At 30.7% G+C, this 19459-nt stretch overlaps 2 protein-coding genes across 9 annotated transcripts; one reads left to right on the forward strand and one right to left on the reverse strand.

Moving 5' to 3' along the window:
- Positions 1-156: 156 nt before the first annotated feature.
- Positions 157-18480, reverse strand: bves (popeye domain cAMP effector bves). Of its 8 annotated transcripts, XM_070650668.1 has the most exons (8): positions 18386-18480; positions 16825-17962; positions 11206-11363; positions 9671-9917; positions 9164-9308; positions 8302-8725; positions 6482-6514; positions 3797-3888 (listed from the first exon to the last, which is right to left on the reverse strand). In XM_070650668.1, exons 2-6 carry the CDS (start codon positions 17281-17283, stop codon positions 8379-8381), a joined length of 1356 nt encoding a protein of 451 aa, XP_070506769.1. In that variant the 5' UTR covers positions 17284-17962; positions 18386-18480; the 3' UTR covers positions 3797-3888; positions 6482-6514; positions 8302-8378. The 8 variants fall into 8 exon arrangements, with proteins under 8 accessions (XP_070506770.1, XP_070506763.1, XP_070506764.1 ...); XM_070650669.1 differs by lacking the exon at positions 8302-8725 and having other exon boundaries at positions 157-3888; XM_070650662.1 differs by lacking the exon at positions 6482-6514 and having other exon boundaries at positions 159-3888.
- LOC139098455 (transmembrane protein 205) lies at positions 13881-16094 on the forward strand. The gene is made up of 2 exons (XM_070650670.1): positions 13881-14295; positions 14532-16094. Exons 1-2 carry the CDS (start codon positions 14045-14047, stop codon positions 15169-15171), a joined length of 891 nt encoding a protein of 296 aa, XP_070506771.1. The 5' UTR covers positions 13881-14044; the 3' UTR covers positions 15172-16094.
- Positions 18481-19459: the final 979 nt, after the last annotated feature.

Consider the following 19459-nt stretch of genomic DNA (forward strand, 5'->3'; position numbering starts at 1 on the left):
TTGAATATGTAACTTCAGGGCCCAATTTTCATGATTTCTGTTACGAAAATTTAATTCTATCTCATAAAAAATTTTCATAAAAAAATTTCCTGCAAGAATTTCAGTAACAGTTTTTTGAGATTCAAAATATCTAAAATTTTTATGTGCGAATCTCACACAAAATAACATTGAAATTACAACAATGTTATTCTATAATGATTTGTAAGTTCTTTAAATAAATTTTTTCTGCCAAAATATTTAATAAAATTAATTTTTTTAATTGATGCGAAATTTCAGCGAAATTTTTAATTCTCAAAAAAAATAAATGCGAAATTTACAAAAAATAGATGCGAAATTTATCTGTCTCTATCAATAATAAAAAAATCAATCCACACATAAAAAAATCTTTTTTTGGCAAGTTTTCCTCGTTGCTTTATAAAAAAAAGTTTGAGAATTTAAACAAATGCATTTGCTTGCTTTTTTTAAAAAATATCGCATTTTTCGATCTAAATTAATAATTACTTGGGTTTAAAGGCGCTTAATTAAATCTTTTCAGCACAATACAATTATTATCATAATCGTTAATTATTATTGGTATCTCTTTAATCTTTGAATCTGTTTTTTTAAAGTATTCATAAATTGAAACTTCTATAATAATTATTTTTTTTAATAATCTTTTTGTAGATATAATTCTTCATTATATTTAATTCATACTTTTTTCAATACAATAAATAACTTTTGTTATATTTTAACAAATGATGATAGGAGTTTGAAATGTTGTGATTTCTTTTTCATTTGCATAAATGCAGGTACAAAAAATAGATAAAAATTCAAGGGGTGCTAACTTTTGTTGGGAAATCTTTGTTGGTGCTATGTACATAAATGAAATAGATTGCCTGGGCTGTGACATGACAAAGCCTATTAGTTACTGTCAAATAACAAAATTTAAAGTCGGCATGAATTATGAATCAAGTCACATTCATAAAAATGGACTGCAAGCAACCTTCGTTCGACATCTTTACGACATGCCGTTAACATGACGACATAGTGATGCCCAAAAGACAGTTTTGTGCTTCTCTTGACTCAGAACTTTTTAAATCTAAATTAGAGTTCAATTATTGGATTATTTCAAATTCAGCTGTTGCTATATCATGTCGTACAGAAAGCAAATGTTTGTCCGAAACATGTCACTTTATAGGCAATTTAATTTGCTGGTATAGCTTTAGTTCGTTATAAGCTATTCCATGAAAACGTTGCACAAAGAAAAATGAGTTGCAATTCTACCTCTACTTGTTGAAATTTTTAAGAAAAGAATTCTTTAACTCTAAAGCATACAATTGTCAGATTTCTATTCAGAATGCATTATTAATGAACATTTAAGCTTTTAAAGATGCAATAAGTGGGAAAAAATCAATTAATTTAATGTTTTATAAATTTAACGGTTTTTATGATTTTAAATTTGTCTCCACAAAGCGTCTTAAAAATTCTACAATTACTCTGTTGCCATCAAAAAATTTCCGTGGAATTGAGATTGTGGCTTAATTAAAGATATTTAAGGCTCAATATTCGCACAACATTTAGTATGAATCAAAAACTATTACATTAGCTATTCATATGAGGTAAAATCATTGTCAAATTAAGAAAATTATTGAAAACATATTGGAGACTCATTCATTGGCAACAGAGTAATTTTTCGTAGAATTGAAATATTTCATTAATTAACCACTTTAGACATAACATGAAAAACGAAATAGGTAGAATTCATCTGATTCTAAGTGTTGAGATCCAAAATGTGCTGCGTTATGCTTCAGAAAGAGAGAAAATTTGATTTGGAGAAAAAATTGTAGAAAAATCAGTTCATGGAATTGCTCTTATTCATACAATGCACAGCAATATTCTCTTAGTACTTCAAAATAGAGTAATTGGATTATATAGTTTTTTATTTCCAATATTCTTATGCTTGTTCTTAGTTTGGAAAATTGCTCTATATAAGTTTCAAACTCATAGTTTACTCTTAATGACTTTGACACAGATCTCGCAGTTATCTTGAAATTTTTATGGAATAAATTCGACTTTCCATGCAAAATGTAAGTTAACTTCGAGATCTGGTTCCAGATAAGCACTTTAGTCATTTCCATTAAGTTGGATCATCTTTGATTAATTTTGGTGCTACCTTCATATCTATCCCTATGGCCATAATCAGTTCTTGGACATCAGATCATAAATACTTTTCTTTCAGATCTATCACCAGAAATTCGAATAATTTTGAGAAAATAATCAAAAAATAATGTTAAAATGGAAGAAGATGATCCAATTTAAAGGAATTAACTGTTTCTTGCTATGGATACAGTTTGCTCTGGAAAAAGCTTCATATTATTCTAAATGAGCTGGAAAAATACAAATTTGCTAGTTTAGCTGCCTTAAAATAAGCTGCAGCATTTTCCAGGCAAAATAAGTTCCAAATGAACATAAAAATTTCCCAGCCAATAGCTAACACCCCTCGATACACATCGGTAATTAAGAAAATATGAAACAAAGGAACGATGACCAAGAGTCCTCCAGAGTATAGTCGAACACTAGCTTTATGTTGTTGATGTTTAATGTTTTGTGCAAGATATATAGATGTGTACATACAAAGTATACTCGACCATACTCGACCATACGGAATTTCGTATACTAATGTAAACAATAACATTTAAAAAATATTGTAAAATTACATTCAAAAAATTTCAAACAAATATAAAATTATACCTTATTTTTGAGCTTTAGTCAGTTAGATTAGCATATAATAAAGCATTTACAATGCTTCTGTACTAACTAAACTCATCTAAAAGGAGAAAATTTTGTAAATCAAAATTTTAAAAATTTTAGCAATTTTCTTTCGTAGTGTTAGTGATTACAAAATATTCAAATTTTTGACCGTTAAAAACGACCGATTTTTTATATGAACACATCTATATATCTTGGTTTTGTGTTATGAAACATTTTCCTTATTTTTAGCGCATTTTTGTAAACTTGTTTACAAAAGGGAGCTTAATAATGCACTTTGTTCGTTCGTTCGGCTGTTCGGCTGTTCGGCTGGAACGCGAGATCTCGAAAACTAGACATCGTAGAGAGCTCTGGTTTGTTTTAATAGCTTCGTTCTATCAAGTTATTGGGTTATCGATCATTTAGAAGTTTCAAATCATTGCATAAATACTATAATTAACAGTTTATCATTTTCATATACAACAACAACAAAAACAACAACACGCTTTTTCATTGTTTTACAGTGTTTTTCAATGTTTGTTGATGTTTCTACAGTGTTTACTGTACAATGTTTGAATTTTTTTGACCGTTATGAGGTTTGAATTATGAAAATCCGTTAAATGATGATGTTCTTGAATTTGAGGACGTTTTATATGGATCTTGGTTTTTAGGTCTTCAAGTGACCTGGATCTTACTGGATCTTGGATTTAAGGTCTGGAAGTGACCTGGATCTTACTGGATCTTGTGTTTTAGTTCTGGAAGTGACCTGGATCTTACTGGATCTTGGTTTTAAGGTCTGGAAGTGACCTGGATCTTACTGGATCTTGTGTTTTAGTTCTGAAAGTGACCTGGATCCTACCGGTTCTTGTTTTGTGAGCTGGGAAGTAAACTGGATCCTTCTGGATTTCATTTCGTGGGCTAGGAAGTGACTAGAATCCTACTGGATCTTGTTTTTGAGGTCTGGAAGTGACTTATTAATCAATTACTGATCGCTGGGACAAAAATGCGCTTAAGTCCCTCGATCAATAACACGAGGACTTTTGTAATTTTTTTTAGAATTTATTTTTTACTATTCGAAGCTAAAACGATGCATCCACTAAACTGAAGTCTCGTCATTATCACTCTCATCGATTCGATTTAATTTCGCATTTATATCGCCCACTGTGGAATAGAAAAAGAAGTAGAAAAGAGAGGAAGAAAGAAAATGAGATAAATTAGAATCAAATTTGAATAAAATGCATAAATTTTCAATGTTTTATCATCTAATAATCATTTGGATTGTGGTATTTTTAATATAACTAGTGTTCCTCCTTCATTCGGGTTATAATTTCTACATTTTCATAGTCTGAACAATCTATTATTAATTTAACAATGTGAAATATCTAATTGCGTAGCTTTCAAAGTACTCTCGATTGGGGATTTTGGAAGTTAAGTTTCTATTCATTGCCTTTTTCTAGAGCTTGATGTCGACTCCAGTTTTATATAGTCAAGTCGATTTTTTCATACAAATTTCGATTCAACATCCAGCTCTGTATCTTTTTAATAACCTCAAACATTCAGAATTGTTATCAGGATAACTTGAACTAAATTTTTATTGCAGACCATAAAATTCTGTGCTTATGTCTGGGATATTTTAAACAGACCGGTTTTGCATTTGGGTCAGATATCCAAAACGTCTGCTACATAGCGGAATATTGGCATCTTTAAAGTCATCGAAATTCAAATTTCTTCATTTTCTGTTCATTGCCATGTTTTAAAGGGAATTATCCGGTAAATTGGATTTCCTAATGATATTATTTCCGTTTGTGCTTTTTGTCTGAATTTTTAGGTACCGATTCAATGTTGTGATTTGAAATTGATGCTGTGTGTCTATTGAGCATTTTCAAATATGTATTCATCTAAATTGAAATTCTTCGATGCTTTGCATGCATGTGCGATTATACACAGTTCTTCTGTGTGCTGCATAAAACCAATTTCTATCTAGTCAACCAGAAAAAAGTTCATTTAAAATTGAGGGAAACACTAATAAAATTTTAATGGCTTTAAGATTAATCGCTGACAAATTTTCCTTAATTTTATCCATTCATAAATTCAATGTCTAGTCATAGCGGCGTTTTTATGCATCTATAAATTTTAAAATTATTGGAGAAACGATTTGAAAAATATTTTTAATTCCCTGAAACGTCAGTTTATCTTCTTTACTGTTTCTTATCTCACAAAGTATGCTGTTAATACTGAGTTTATAGGTTTTCCGTACCAGAGAAATTTTCAGCCAGTCAATTTAACGGGCGTAACTATCTGAACATGATACAGCAATTTCTTTAATAAAGATTTTGATTTTTTAAAAAAAAAAATATCGCGAAGAAGAAAATTTTTAATTATGAAACTGAAGATGTTGAGTATCAAATGGATTGCTACTTTCAATAATTAAATAATTTAGAAAATAAATTTTTAGACTGAACATAAAACTTAAACTTTCCCATAAATCATAATTTATGGAAGATCTATTTCTGTTTTCATACAATTTTGACTGACTCTGAAGTCTTTCGGAGATAATCCCTGACAGACAATGTGTATATATTTCGTGCTCATGAGTATACTCTTTTTCTTCTTCTTCGATGGCCGTACAGATCAGTTGTGACCCATGGCCTCCCTCAGATGTCGCCTAAAGCTGGTTCTATGAGTATACTCAATCAAAATAATTGAACATGCTCAGTTTTGTAAGCATAATCATGAACATGCTCCTTGTGTGTTCGGGAATGACACATTTAAGAAGGTTTACCTCCGCGTTGTGATGAATAATTTTGAAATTTTATATAGAACACCACAATATGCTGGTTTGGTTACCGAAAGGTCACCGTATTAACGGTAAGACAGGAAGTTACCCCGACGACATCGATACGTCGATAATGAGATGAACGGCATTTCTCTGTATTGTGTTGCTTACGCGTGCAACAATGTTTTATAACCTTTAACCGCTACAATTTTTACTTAATACTGTATTATGATGCATAAGCTCAGGTATACAGTCTTCAGCATTACAATCTTCGGTAGCAATTTAAGTGTGTCCAGCAGCTATATCAATCATTGATGTTCTTATGGAATCATTTCTGATTATTAAGTTTTAACATTTGCATTTAATAAATTACAAGAAGTTAAAACGAAGGTTAAAGTCGGCACGATTCTATCATTAAGTCAAATCATCTCGACTAGACTTTCCCATACAAAATCCATGACAAATCATGTCGATCTGCCCAGAAGAAAACTATGAAGTTTAAAATGCATCATGATGAAGTTCACTCGAGTTGACAAAAAACCGTTAGAATTAGTCATTAAATAGCCTTCCTATCACCTAAGTTTGAAATCTTATATCTACAATTCTCAATTTACCTAGTCTACTACATTCTTAATAACCTTCAAGAAACGATTACAAACGGCGAAATTTCAAGGCTAATGATAAACAATTTGTAGAATGAATGTTGACTCTACAAATATTTACTTCCACCGTGTTGCCAGAATTCAAAATAAATTTCACGATAAATGCAAGCTATTCTTATCAGCTGCGCACTTACAATTGAGAATTTTTATGTTACGACTTTTTACTGAAATGACTTCACTTTCCCTAAATATTTATGACTACGTGATGTTAGTAGGAATAACTATAAAGTGTGCAAATTTAGCCTAATTTGATAATAACTAATTGAATTCTAATGATATCCTGATAACAACTCCCATCACTAAGGTCTAAACTTACCACAATAATAGTATTTAGAAATCCTAGGCAAAGCTACGTGTTTTAATAAATTAAAAGAAAGATGTGGAAGATAAAAAAAAGAGTTATGAGAAAGAGTTATTGCTGTAATTAAATTTCCTCATGAGAAAGAACAAGTCTAAGTCAATTAATTGCGCTTTTTAAAGATACTACATCAAATGTTTTTCTTTTTGGCTCGATACTCAAATGAAATGGAATAAATTCTTCATCTATTATTACATTTCCAAATCTTTGTATCGATAAACATGTATCAATAACATAAAGTGAAATATATATCAAATTTATCAGCACAATCGCATAATAAAACGAGTAAATGGAAATAAAATTTGAGAAATGGAGGAAAGAATAAAATATTATAAATGAAATAAATTATTGAGGAAATAAAAGAAGCAAGTTTTTTTTGGAAACATTTATAATAAAGTTTTTCTATGTGCAATATAACAATTAAACTAATTATTAAATATAGGGTTGGAAAATGGAATAATTCCATGCTAGAAGTGACAGAGATTTGGGTAGATTTTTGAGGACAAAGAAGTATGTCTCTAAGGGGTTGTTGACTATTATGTTCAGATGGGTAAGATAAATTGCAATGATAGCTTTTCCATAAATTCCAAAGTTCTATTTTGGAAAAAGTTTGTCAATACTCCAAACCAGAGTTACAAAACAGGTGTCTGAGACAAGCAAAAAAGCATACAAATTCTTGATAATTTGTAAAGATTTGTAAGAAAAACTTTAGGTTTTTGCCTGTCACAGGTACCTGGTTTGCAACTCTGCTCCAAACAGAAAAAAAACTTTTATAGAAAAGAAATACCACTAGGGTACCTAAAAGCGATATCTTTGTCTGTTAGGGTACGGACTTGTTAAATAGTAGTTGAATTTCATGCGGTTGAGTAACAAGGGTGGGGAAAGTGGAGCATTTCTCCGGGACGCAACGACTTACTCCTCGGAAAATATCTAATTTTAAAATTTGACTTAATTATACAGATTTCATTCAATGTTTGACGAAGGACAGCTTCGCTGAAAGGCAAAAGGCGCAAAAATGGCAGAAAATTTAGCCCTAGCTCACGTAAATCTAACCACTTGCCAGAATCGATGAATTTCAATCTCAGACAAGCGTCAAGTCTATCTGTGATTGGATTTTCGGCCACTTCTCCCCAATGCGCTTTCCGGGCTCTTTAAAAATGTGAATACGCAACTTAGACACTCAAGCTCCGCTCAAAATCTAGGTTCAAATGTCAATAGAACCTTCCACAAATTCAACGTTAAAATAAAAATATTGACTCAGTAAAGTGAAACAAACCCCGAATTTATTATCTAAAAGAATGAATCAGTTTCTTATAAACAAGACATGACACATTGATTGAAATGAACGCGAATTGATAAGATTGTCATGACATTTTAATACCACCGAGCTACTTAATCATTGAACTTTTACATAAGTATGAGGAATTTACGATTTCTTGACATATAAAGTCAATAATAGTTCCATTTAATAACACGATAATCTCACAATTAGAAGTGTCAATAGTGTCAAAGAATTCAAAAGAGTCAATAGTGCAGAATATTTATAGTAAAATTTGTTGACAGATTTGATTCACATGTTGGATACAACATTGTTGCCAATTTTTCTATCAAGATCATTGAATCTGTCATCAAAAATTTCTCCAAATTCTTTCATTGCCAGTGGAATTTCGTGCCAACGACCAGCACAACATGTATCATATTAAGAATGTATGTCAGTCGTTGGCAACATCCATTTCCAACCCTAAATCTATAGATATAACATATATTTCATAACTCACCAAAAAAATAGAGCATAAATATTTTTTGTATGTTTTTTGAGTAAAATTTTTTATATGAAAATACAGTATTTGGAAACCTAAATATCAGCGACATAATTTGAATTTTTCTTCTTCCTTTTGCTTTTCATTTCACATCCAACAGTCGTTTCAGTTCCATTTTCATCAAAATTGACAATGACATTATTAGTTCTGTATTGATTCAATCGTGATCTCATGACTTGAGCGGCCGATGTGTTGCTTGATAATAAAACTGATGATATTTGGAATTGACGAATGTGATTTCGCTGATGTTGTTGCTGCTCGCTATTATTATCAACAAAACCATTTCCATTTGTCACTTTATTATTCTTAATAAAATTTGATGCATTTTGTTTATATTGTGATGATGGCGTGACTAGCAGTGGAACATGCTCGAGATTATCAGCTATTATTGAGTTTTGGATAGTTTTTTTTTTGTGTGTGCATTTATGTTTGGTTTAGGGGATTTTTTTTATCAAATTCAAAATTGTCAATCATGTACCAAAAAAATATTAACATCAAAAAATTTAATTTTTCACGTAGTAGATATAGATTGAGGGGGGTAGCATAAATCGAGCATAAATAAATAGTATATTTTTTTCAAAAATGAACAACATATTGCGGGGGGAAGAAAAAGAAAGAATAATGAAAAAAATTAACAAAAATCAAAAATATGCCAAAATTAAAAAAATACAGCATAAAAAAATTAAGGATAGTTCTGCATGCATAATATCCATTTAATGTTTGATGGGGATTATCATTCCACAGCTATGAACTACAAACTAGCTAATAGCAAACATCCATTAAATTTTCAACATAAAATTTTTTAAAAAATTTGACTCACCTTGCAGTTGCTTATTTATTAAAGCTGTAAGACCGTTTCCCTGACTATCAATTGACTTTTTCATTAATAACATCGGTTTATCCTCCTCATCGTAGACGCAATTTGTTGTAATATAGCCATTACTTTGTGCCATTGTTTCACTGACCTATCATATATACATTCATATTTTATTAGGTCATGCTTTATTTTTCATACTTTTATGCTACTGCTACTGCTGCAATATTCTTTTAACGCATTTTTGGTAAGCTTTAGCACAATAAAGTTTAATTTGGTTGACTGGAATCGGTCCAACAATTTTTAAACCACAAACCTGATTCCGTTTTTTTGAGTCATTCACATATGACGTCAACCACAATACACTCTGATGTCATATGTGATGTGAACAGCCATAAATAGCTCAGGAAAAAAATATAAATTTCTCTATTTAAATGCATTTACTGATGAAGTCAACAAAAATGCGCTTTAATCAGTCATCATGAGTAGTTTTCTTACTTGTTAACAACATACCTGTGATACCTGCATGAGCTTTTTCACAACATCTTTTGCGAGTATATGATCAAACATCGTTTTAAGATATTCATCAATTGATAATTTGAGTTTATCACGATGCCATTGTAAAACTTTTGCCTCCTCAATACATGTTATTGATACGTTAAAATAGTCATCCGTACTGACTCCAAAATATTCGGGCGAATCAAGGAACTGATTTGGAAACACAATGTGAAGTGCTTTTTGGTTTTGTGAGACGACGAATCTTCATAATAGGCGGATGAGGAAAGAAAAAGAATGAAATAAAGTGTGTTAATTAAGTACTGTCAATTTTCTTTTTAATAGGCCACGCCTGTTGTCAGACACTTTTACTGTCTGTGCATAATTTATAAGTAATTTTTTCTGTCTATTAAGCGGAGTAAAAATTTCATGAAAGTTTATTCCCTATGTGAAATATATAGTAATGATGGAAACGACTATGAAAATTTAATACAGAATTTCTACGAATTAGTGACTAATGATCAGTTGGTATTCTAGTGCTCAGCCACAAATAATACATTTATTGATGATGCCGAAATTTATACTAACTAGCTGCTCACGATGGAAATCCCACTTTTAATTAAATTAATTCGATTTCTATTTATCAATGTGTGCACTTCATTGCTTTCAAGCACATGATTGATTTCTTTAGAAATGATACAAAAATTTGGAATGGTCAGTGTCATGCGATTGCTTGAAAATTTCATCACTTATAGTTGATTTGATTTTGAATCTTTTATTTGGCATACACGTGTGAGGCTGTTCCTATGAATTTTAGATTGTTTGGCTTGATGTGATGAGTGCTTTGACGTATTTTTGATTTGGAATATTCTTTTTCGTCAGAATTCGTAAACAAATGATGTTCAACAAGTTGTTTTCATGACTTTGATCCAATTTTTGTTGTTGATACAACTTCTATGATAATGTTTTATTGATCATCGATTAATGTCTTTTCATCGACTTTCACTTGAATCTGATTTGAATATCTTGTTTGATGTTGTCATTCTTGTTTGAAATTGAATAAGAATCTTTTAAAAATCGGAAGACAAGCAAAGTTTTGAGAACATTCAATATTTAAACAACAAGTTTACTGATGATGACCAAAATAAAATGAAGGACTTTACACCCAATCAATATGTCACATATGACTCATCTCAAAAAATCACCAAATCAGCTTTAAATTGAACGTGCCAAATATATCCAAAGCTTCATTCGATCTTAAAGATTCAACTCAATCTATATATTCAATTCAATTGGTATACGTGAATATTTTAATATAATTCACAGAAAAAAACTGCATAGAGACATTGACACGTATGTGCAAAATAGCCCTTAATGCATAAAATAAATTCAAATTCGATTGAATCGACAATTTTTTGTAGAGCAGCTTTATTCTCAATGAAAATCGTTTCCATCCTACCAATGCAATAATTCATGGCTAATTATGGCGAATATGTTATTAATTACATTGTATATCAATAAGACATGTCTGTCAAATTCGATTCTATACTTACTTTCCTGATAAAACTAAGCTTAAACTATCGACTTTCGATATCTTTTCTTGTACATAAATTTCCTGACTCTTAAATTTTCGCACGGTCTTTAAACATGTTAAAATTTTTTTGAATCGTTGACGTGACACACGTAGGGGCTTGAAGAGCGCAACATATACCTGCAAATAAAATAAAATTAAAATAAAGCTGAATGAAACATTTATTTTTTATTGGCAAATGTAAAATGCACGTTTTACAGCAACAATTAATGAAATAAAACATATTTAATCAGCCGAGTTGATTTTCTGTCGCTTTCTTTCACACTTGGTACAATTGCGCTTAGCAACAAGCTCAATTTTTTAACATATTTTCTTTCATTTTCATTCCTTTTAATTCTCTCTCTTTTTATGTTTAACGTCTGGCGATTGAACTTACTACAAACGATAATAATCGCACGTTAATACATGTATGTACATACATACACACCTTAGGCTCTTCTTCTCTTTCGAATTTCATTCTTTTTTTGTGACTTCATTGCATCACAAATTAGGTGGAAAAAATGGTATAAAGCTTAATGTATGTAACTTAGATTATACATACATATATGGATTTATGCGAATGCATAAAAAAGTTTTAACGCATTTCCTTGCAAAAATATGATAATGTATTCATTTTATACAGCTGTGGCAGACTGTCTGCATTAATGAGTTGTTGGTAGTTGGAGATTTAATGCAATTAATATTTTATTTTATACAACGGGTTCCGGTTAGTTTTGAGACAGAAGGTTGCAAACTGTTAGATGCGATACTGATCAAGTGTCTCGGTACAGCCAAGTGGTTTTATGGCCAAAATGTCCACAATCCAAATTTGAGTTTGAATGGATGACAACATGAGGTTTTCATAAATATTCCGGAATACCATATGCCGATTAATCGATCCAATATCCGGCAACAAGACGGATTTTAACCGAATTCGACACCAGGACGGATTTAAACCGAACCCAGCATCAAGTCAGAATCACGCCAGATTTTGATCGATCGACCGATTTGTGCTATTCCGGATTAGAGTCCGAGATTCTCCATTACATTCTGGGATGCAAATTAAGTAATAATTTATAAACTACGTGAGCCACAGACCAAATAAGTTTCCATAAGTAATGAATAAGAATTATTTTGTACCTCATAAATTCGATTACAGTTCCAAAGATATTACAATTTTTATTAGGAATACTTCCATATACGAAAAATTTAAAATTTCAATAAAATAATATTAAATTGTAAAGCAATCTCATATTTATGGGAATGTCTGGAAGTAATACAGTTTTATTAGTGTGATCCTGATTTCCCCGCAATTGCATTTTATGGTTTAAATTTTATACGTTTTTCATCCGACAAAAGAAATTGTCCCAGGGGAAATCACAAGAAGATTACTCAGCTGGAATGCGCTCTCATAAACTTTACTTTACAACCGCAGCCTTACTAACAATTTTTTCTGCGAAGCAATTATGCGGAATGATCGTTTTTGAGATAGTTCTTGACATAATTTTGATTTGATTTGTTCAATAAAAATCGATAATTACTAGGAAATGCATGTGCTCGCTTCTGTTATGTCACACATGTATGTATGAAAAGTGATTGATGTTTCATACAGCACAGCTTAATATCACGTTTTATTTATCAATGAAGGAAAAGAATATTAATTTGTACGAAAAAATATTTTTTTCAGAATTAAGCGAGCATTTGCGTCAAATTTAACTGTGGGAAACAATGTCAGCTGATTGACTCGACTAAAGAGTACAATATTTTTCTTCTCCTCATTTCTTTACGTCACAGACATTAAACAATTGATTTATTTGTTGTCTTCAATTTTATATTTTTTACGTAAAGTGGAATTAGATATAATTTGTTTGGTAAATATTGTAGGCGAACCTTTAAGGTGACCGTGATGAGATGCACGATACATGGCTTTTAACTCGTCTATTACATCTCATTGAGAAGTAACAGTTACGATTTATCACGTACATCGATCATTAAGACACTTAACAATTTCTTCTTAATCGTACGATTCTTTTGAGAATTTTCACAAGTGCCGTTAAATATTTGACTTTCGTAGTAAACGACTTATTGATAAATTGTTAGAGGAAATGAGAGACAATTCGATTTTCAAAATACACACGGAGAATTTCATCAGCAAATTTCATTGAACAAGCATTGGTAAAAATTAGTTTAATAGTTCATTAACAAGCACATGGCATATAAGGCATCTGTGTGTCATTGAGAAACTTTTTTTTCCAGTAGCTTCCTCATAATTATTTTTCTATTGATTTTACATGAATTTTATGACACTTTTATAATGCTCAAGGTCAATGTTAAAAATAAATCGCGCTGATAAAGTCTTCATTTCAAAAAATAAGTCCAAAGTCTCATAGAGAAATGTGTAGGAAGTGGAGGCTCGACAACACGACAGAAAAATTCAGTCGTGGTGATAAATCATGAAAAAAGAAAAGAAAAATCACAAGTTTAAAGTCAAAATAATATAAAAAACGTTAGTGCTCATCTATAACATGATGCTGAGAATTAATAGAGAACAAAAATAATAAAATACACGTGACATCGCGAAATAAAAACGTATAAAACTAACACATAAAAAGGAATTACAAAGCGGAATAAAAGAGAGAGGGCACAGACCGCAACATTCACGTATATATGTGAGTAAAGGAGAAAATTTTAAAGTTTCTTTAAATAATCGTTCATCACGCTAGACAGTTCAGTTCAATTTGAAAATTGGTAAAGAATTGTTCGAAACAATTAAAAAAAAAAAAATAAGTCATAATAATCGTGAATTTAATAAATATATAAGCATGTGTATGTCTGTGAATAAAGTAATTGAGAATTGCTGTGAATCTATTAATGAATTTCTGGGGGCTCGTCCCATTGAAGAAAAAATAGAAAAAAATAATGATGACGCGGGCGTCAAAAAATTTCTCAATGATGAGGAAGTGGAAAAAGTATTCATATCTGATAATCTTGCATTAACAACTCAATATACAAGAAAAATATTTAAAAAGTTCTCAACAAGCATCATGACGCTTCATAAATCTAATTTTTATACGTAAGTCAATACAATTTTTGGATATTCAAATGACCTCAAACTCACGTGATGATGGATCTTTCTTATTATATATGCAAAAGAAAAAAGATCATCTCATTTCTTCTTACTTTACACGACAACAACAAAAAATTCATTTAATTGTGGCCTATCTACCTTGTGTCACGTACACCAAGCCACAATGAAATTTTGTTCTTTTGCTAAAAAAGATTTCCTTTTTTTTATTTTTTCCACAATAGAATTTTAACCAAGACAACCCAACCAGCTCATGTGGCATCAATTTTATTAGTGTTACTTGTAAGCTACAACGTGTGGCCAGAAGAAAATCAAGAAACAACGACTAAAGCAAAATGTCCATTAACGACTTTCATCTACTTAGGATCGTTTGCCGCACATTTTGGTGCACAGATTTGGATGACATTTGTATCGGGACTTGCATTATACTTCTCATTACCTCGACATACATTTGGAATGTGCCAAGAAGTTTTGTTCCCAAAATACTTTTTGATTAATACTTTATTATCAACCATGACTCTCATCACGTTCACAAAAATGCACACAAACTTCTCGGACTTACGTTGGATGACACAACTATTAGCACTAACAATTTGCTTATTCATTGAAATGATAATTTCTTTATATTTGACGGAACCATTGTTGAAGTTAATGCGTAAAAAATATCAATTTGAGCAGAAGCTTGGAAATGGAAATGAGATTGGATATCAAAAGACCTTGCCATCATTCGACTGTCCAGAATATAAGGAAGTCCATAAAAGTTTTAGAAAAGTCCATTTCAAATGTGCAATTGGAAACATAATAGCGATTTGCTGCACATCAATGCATTTGTATTATCTTGCATCAAAAATTACAATTCTATAATGCATGAGAGAGAGAAGCTTAATCAACTTAAGTGCCTTAAATTTCTATAAGTAGATTTTTTTTAAAAATTAGGTATTAAATTAGGTAGACTAACAATTTTTTGAATCAAATTTCGAAATCACCAAAGAGGACAAGACTGCTTATGAGATTAATTAGGTCTAGAACATGAAATCGAATGTGCCCATTAGAGTAGCTTTATGTAATAGTTTTAATAAGCAGTCATTACAACTCTTTAGAGAAAAAAAAAGATAATTACAAATCATGAACACAGAAAAAAATCCCGAACGACATAAAATTTTGATGATTTATGTAGCACAAATGTGACAATGCAATAATGTCACATCCACATGATAATGAATTAATTAACGAGTATGATTCACAGCTGTGTAGCTGATTGAAATGCCATGATGTTGCTTAGCAACTGTCGATTAATGATTGTTGTAATACAATTTAATTGGCGATTTTGTGGTTACATGAACACAACCTTGCCACGTGACAAGAATTAGTAACAGTTGTCATTATACAAAATTTGATGTCGCACGGGAAGAAATTCAGTATTAGTATTTAAGTAGCTTTGTATGCAAATTAATTTCCTACTCTTTTATTTTTTGACAAAATCTCATCCATAATTGGAAGTGTGCCTTTTTTCCTTAAGTATGTATCAGAAGTGTGTCTCCAAGTAGCAAAAAAGAGTTTATAAAGTAATTATTACCTAATTTAATCAATCACAAGACGTGCTTAAAATAGCCAAAATTTTCTTTTCTCTCTCGCATATCTTTTTTAGATTTTTAAGTTTTTATGTATACATTCATACAGGTCTTATGAATAAAAAGAAAAATTTTTAAGTTTCACAAGAACGAATAAAACCTTTCGAATGCCTTTTCTTTCCATTCCGTGCCGACTTTATGCCTTTTGAATTTTGATGAGAGCACACAATAATAAGCTCCCCGTCAGACAGATACGGTGGAAAAAATATGTAAGGAGTTATATTTGTGATCTAGAATATACATTCAATTACTTTTGCATTTTCGTCTGCAATAAAGCAAACAATACAGCATTTATAGAAATATTTATTGTTTTGTTCTCAGGCATAGCTTCCCCAATATGTGTTGGAAGCATGTTCTTCTTCTGTGTTTGATTTTTGTTTATGATACTCGATTCGTACTGAAAAGCTTTAGGCAAACTTTTATATACGTATGGTTTTTTTCATACTTTTTCTCATTTTTATATCGCTTTTCTTATTCGGGTAATTTTTACACAATGGAAAATCGATAAAAGTAATTTTTTCTCTTTTTTATTGCTTCCACCAGTTTTTAATGCCACCTTTTGTCCGCATAAAAAGGATACAAAGCAGCTAGTGTAATGAATATTTTTTGTCTTTTTATAAAGAGGTGAACTTTTCCTTATTCTAAGCTTTTCATCAACGAGGACCATGATATAATGAAGAAGCATTTTTCATGAAAAGTCACAGAGATAATTAAGAAAACTCGAGAATGAGAGAGAATCATGAATATTTAAAATGTCAATGTATTTAAAAGTCAAGATTGTTGTATAGTGGCTTACGATGACGATGATTATTATTAATTCTCTTTATGCATGTACGTACATACAACAAGTTAAAGTAAAGTGTATATATATGAATGATTTACTCACCTCCTCAATCTCTTTCTCAAATTTAACCGGTCTCATTTTACAGATTAATATCGCCAAATGAATAAGGTTTACGAATAAAAAGAGTAAAGTCCATATGAGTACGTCAGGTCGACATTCGACCAAATATGACCACATAAGGAAGAGTATACAGCCAAATATTAACGTACATCTCATATAAAGTGCGGGACCATAACGATAGCTCGGTGCCAAAAATGCTAATAAAAAGAATGCACAGCCTATATGATAATAAAGCGGTTGAAGTGAATATGAAGATTCGCATTGAGCTGCTACAAAGTTTCCAAAAACCTTCATCACATATGTCGCTGGAAGGTCATTTGATTCGGTGTTGAGTACATCATTGTTGGTTATTTTGTAAGGATTTGTTTCTGTACTTGACTGATTTGTAGGTGATGTTTCACTCGTCACGGTGTCTACTAAACCGAGTGCCATAAGTACCATTATGTTTTCTTATCTTCTTCACTTCTTTTTTTTTTCACTGATATCTTTTGCCTCTCTTTTGTTTAATTTTTTTCTTACTTTAATTTAAGACAATAATAACTAGTAATGGCTTTCTTTCGTTCCTAATTATCACCAATTAACACTATAACTTTTTTTTTTTGTTTTTATCTCTCTTCGTTAACACTTTTGTGAAATAATATTTACCAAGCTTAAGATCCAAAAAAAAATGAAATTGTACAATCAACCTTTTTTATTATTTTATAATACTACGTTTTATCTTGGATTTTTTCAGGCCTCTTTTGTTACTTAGTCTTCACCACAATCCATACAAAGATGATGAGCAAAGTACGTTTGACTCATATGCCATATTTCTTATTTAATTCAATTTCATTAAACTTGTAACTTTGACATTAATTCTTCTTTTTTTTCTGCCGTAGTAGATGAAGACTTTTAGCTCTTAATATACTGTGCACACATTCAACATTCTTTTCATCTCAATTTTGGTATATTATACAATATAATAACATAAGTGGGTGGTTACAGTAATGTACTTTCATCCTTAAATGGAAATGCAGTTTGTGGATGATGGAGTTAGAATGATTATTATTTTTTGTGTATATTATAATTCACTTCACATTTAAAGTGTCTCTAAACGACATAGCACGATAAACACATGATGCTAAAAATATAAATTTTTAAGAAAACTAGATCAGTATTTTTTTCTCATCATGAATCATAAGTATAGGAAGTGTTTGAATACTTTAAAGCAAAAAGAGATGAAATAATGGAACTAATAAAGAACTATACTATGCATTATATGAGACCTATAAAACTAATTCCCATAAAGAAAACTTAGAAAAAGTTTTAATAAATTATTTTGTGGGATGGAAGTAATCGATGAGGAGGATTGAATATCACAAAAGATACACTAGATACACTGATATAAATGCCAAGAAAACTTCGGAATAAAAGGGAAAAAACTTTTGTTGTTGTTTTAAACTTTTTTTTTCAGGAAAGAAATGTTTTTAGATTTTTTCGATATGATAACACAGATTTTTGCAAAAACCTTGATATTTATTCATATGTTTAGCATCTTACGAACTTCTTTTGACGATAAACTACATTACTGCGTATAAATTAACACTTTAAATAAAATTAAATCACGATTGACACTATACTGTATTGTACGAAAAAAATAAAACTCTGACAATCCATGGAATGACTGACTTTATGATACATTCAGTTTGGTATCTATTTTTCGGAAAATGGAAAAATTAGGCTTAGTTTTGAACTAACTGGACTGACCTTTCTATAAATTGCTGTGTATTAATACATTTAAATAGAATGTTAATTGATCAGAAGCTGTCAAATTGTTTTATTTAATAAAAATTGCACAAATTGATAGCAATTGATAAACTGACATTATTACAATGTTGGATTCAACCATAACAAGTTTGAGCCCCGTTATTTAAATAAATTTGATACGTTATATTGAATAAAATTATTTATTCAGGATCGATGAACAGCTGTTGCAGGGGTCGTTTATTTATGATATGCAGGACATTACTTAATCAGTGGTTGTGGTTTACAATATGTTATTAAGTTATTTTGGGGAGATTAGGATTGATGACAAAGCTATGATCAATATTTTGGAGAAAAAGGAAGATACGGCCTTGACATGTCATCTTTTGTATCATACAATTGATATTCTCTCTATGTTCATATCGAAGCAAGCTGTCGATCGAGACAGTTTAGCACTTGAAATTGAGAATTAACAAGTAGTAGCCAGCGATGGAGCTAGTTTTAAACGACATCTATCAGAGACCATGAATCACAATGGATCTATAGGCCTAGCGAAGGAAATAACTTATTCAAACAGCACAAGTCGGGTAATCGATCCGAAATCCATCCCTAGGACGTCATGATTCTAACTCTGTCTTGCTCCGAATTTTGGTAAAATATCAAAAAACCGTTAATAAAATTCAAAAACCAAACTGCAACACGTGACTGCATAGGCAGTCATGCAGCAATCACATAGCATACTCAGAGAGTCAAAATTTTATATCGTATTCAATTAATAAGCTAAAGTAGCCTACTTCAATATAAACACAAATACATTCAAATGTTCATTCATACTATTTTTCCCTCGTATATTTATGAAGATGATGATCAAGAG

This window comes from Chironomus tepperi, unplaced genomic scaffold (genome assembly GCF_022539635.2).
Source record: "Chironomus tepperi strain 1889 unplaced genomic scaffold, CSIRO-AGI_Ctep_v1 contig_445, whole genome shotgun sequence".
NCBI classification, from domain to species: domain Eukaryota; kingdom Metazoa; phylum Arthropoda; class Insecta; order Diptera; family Chironomidae; genus Chironomus; species Chironomus tepperi.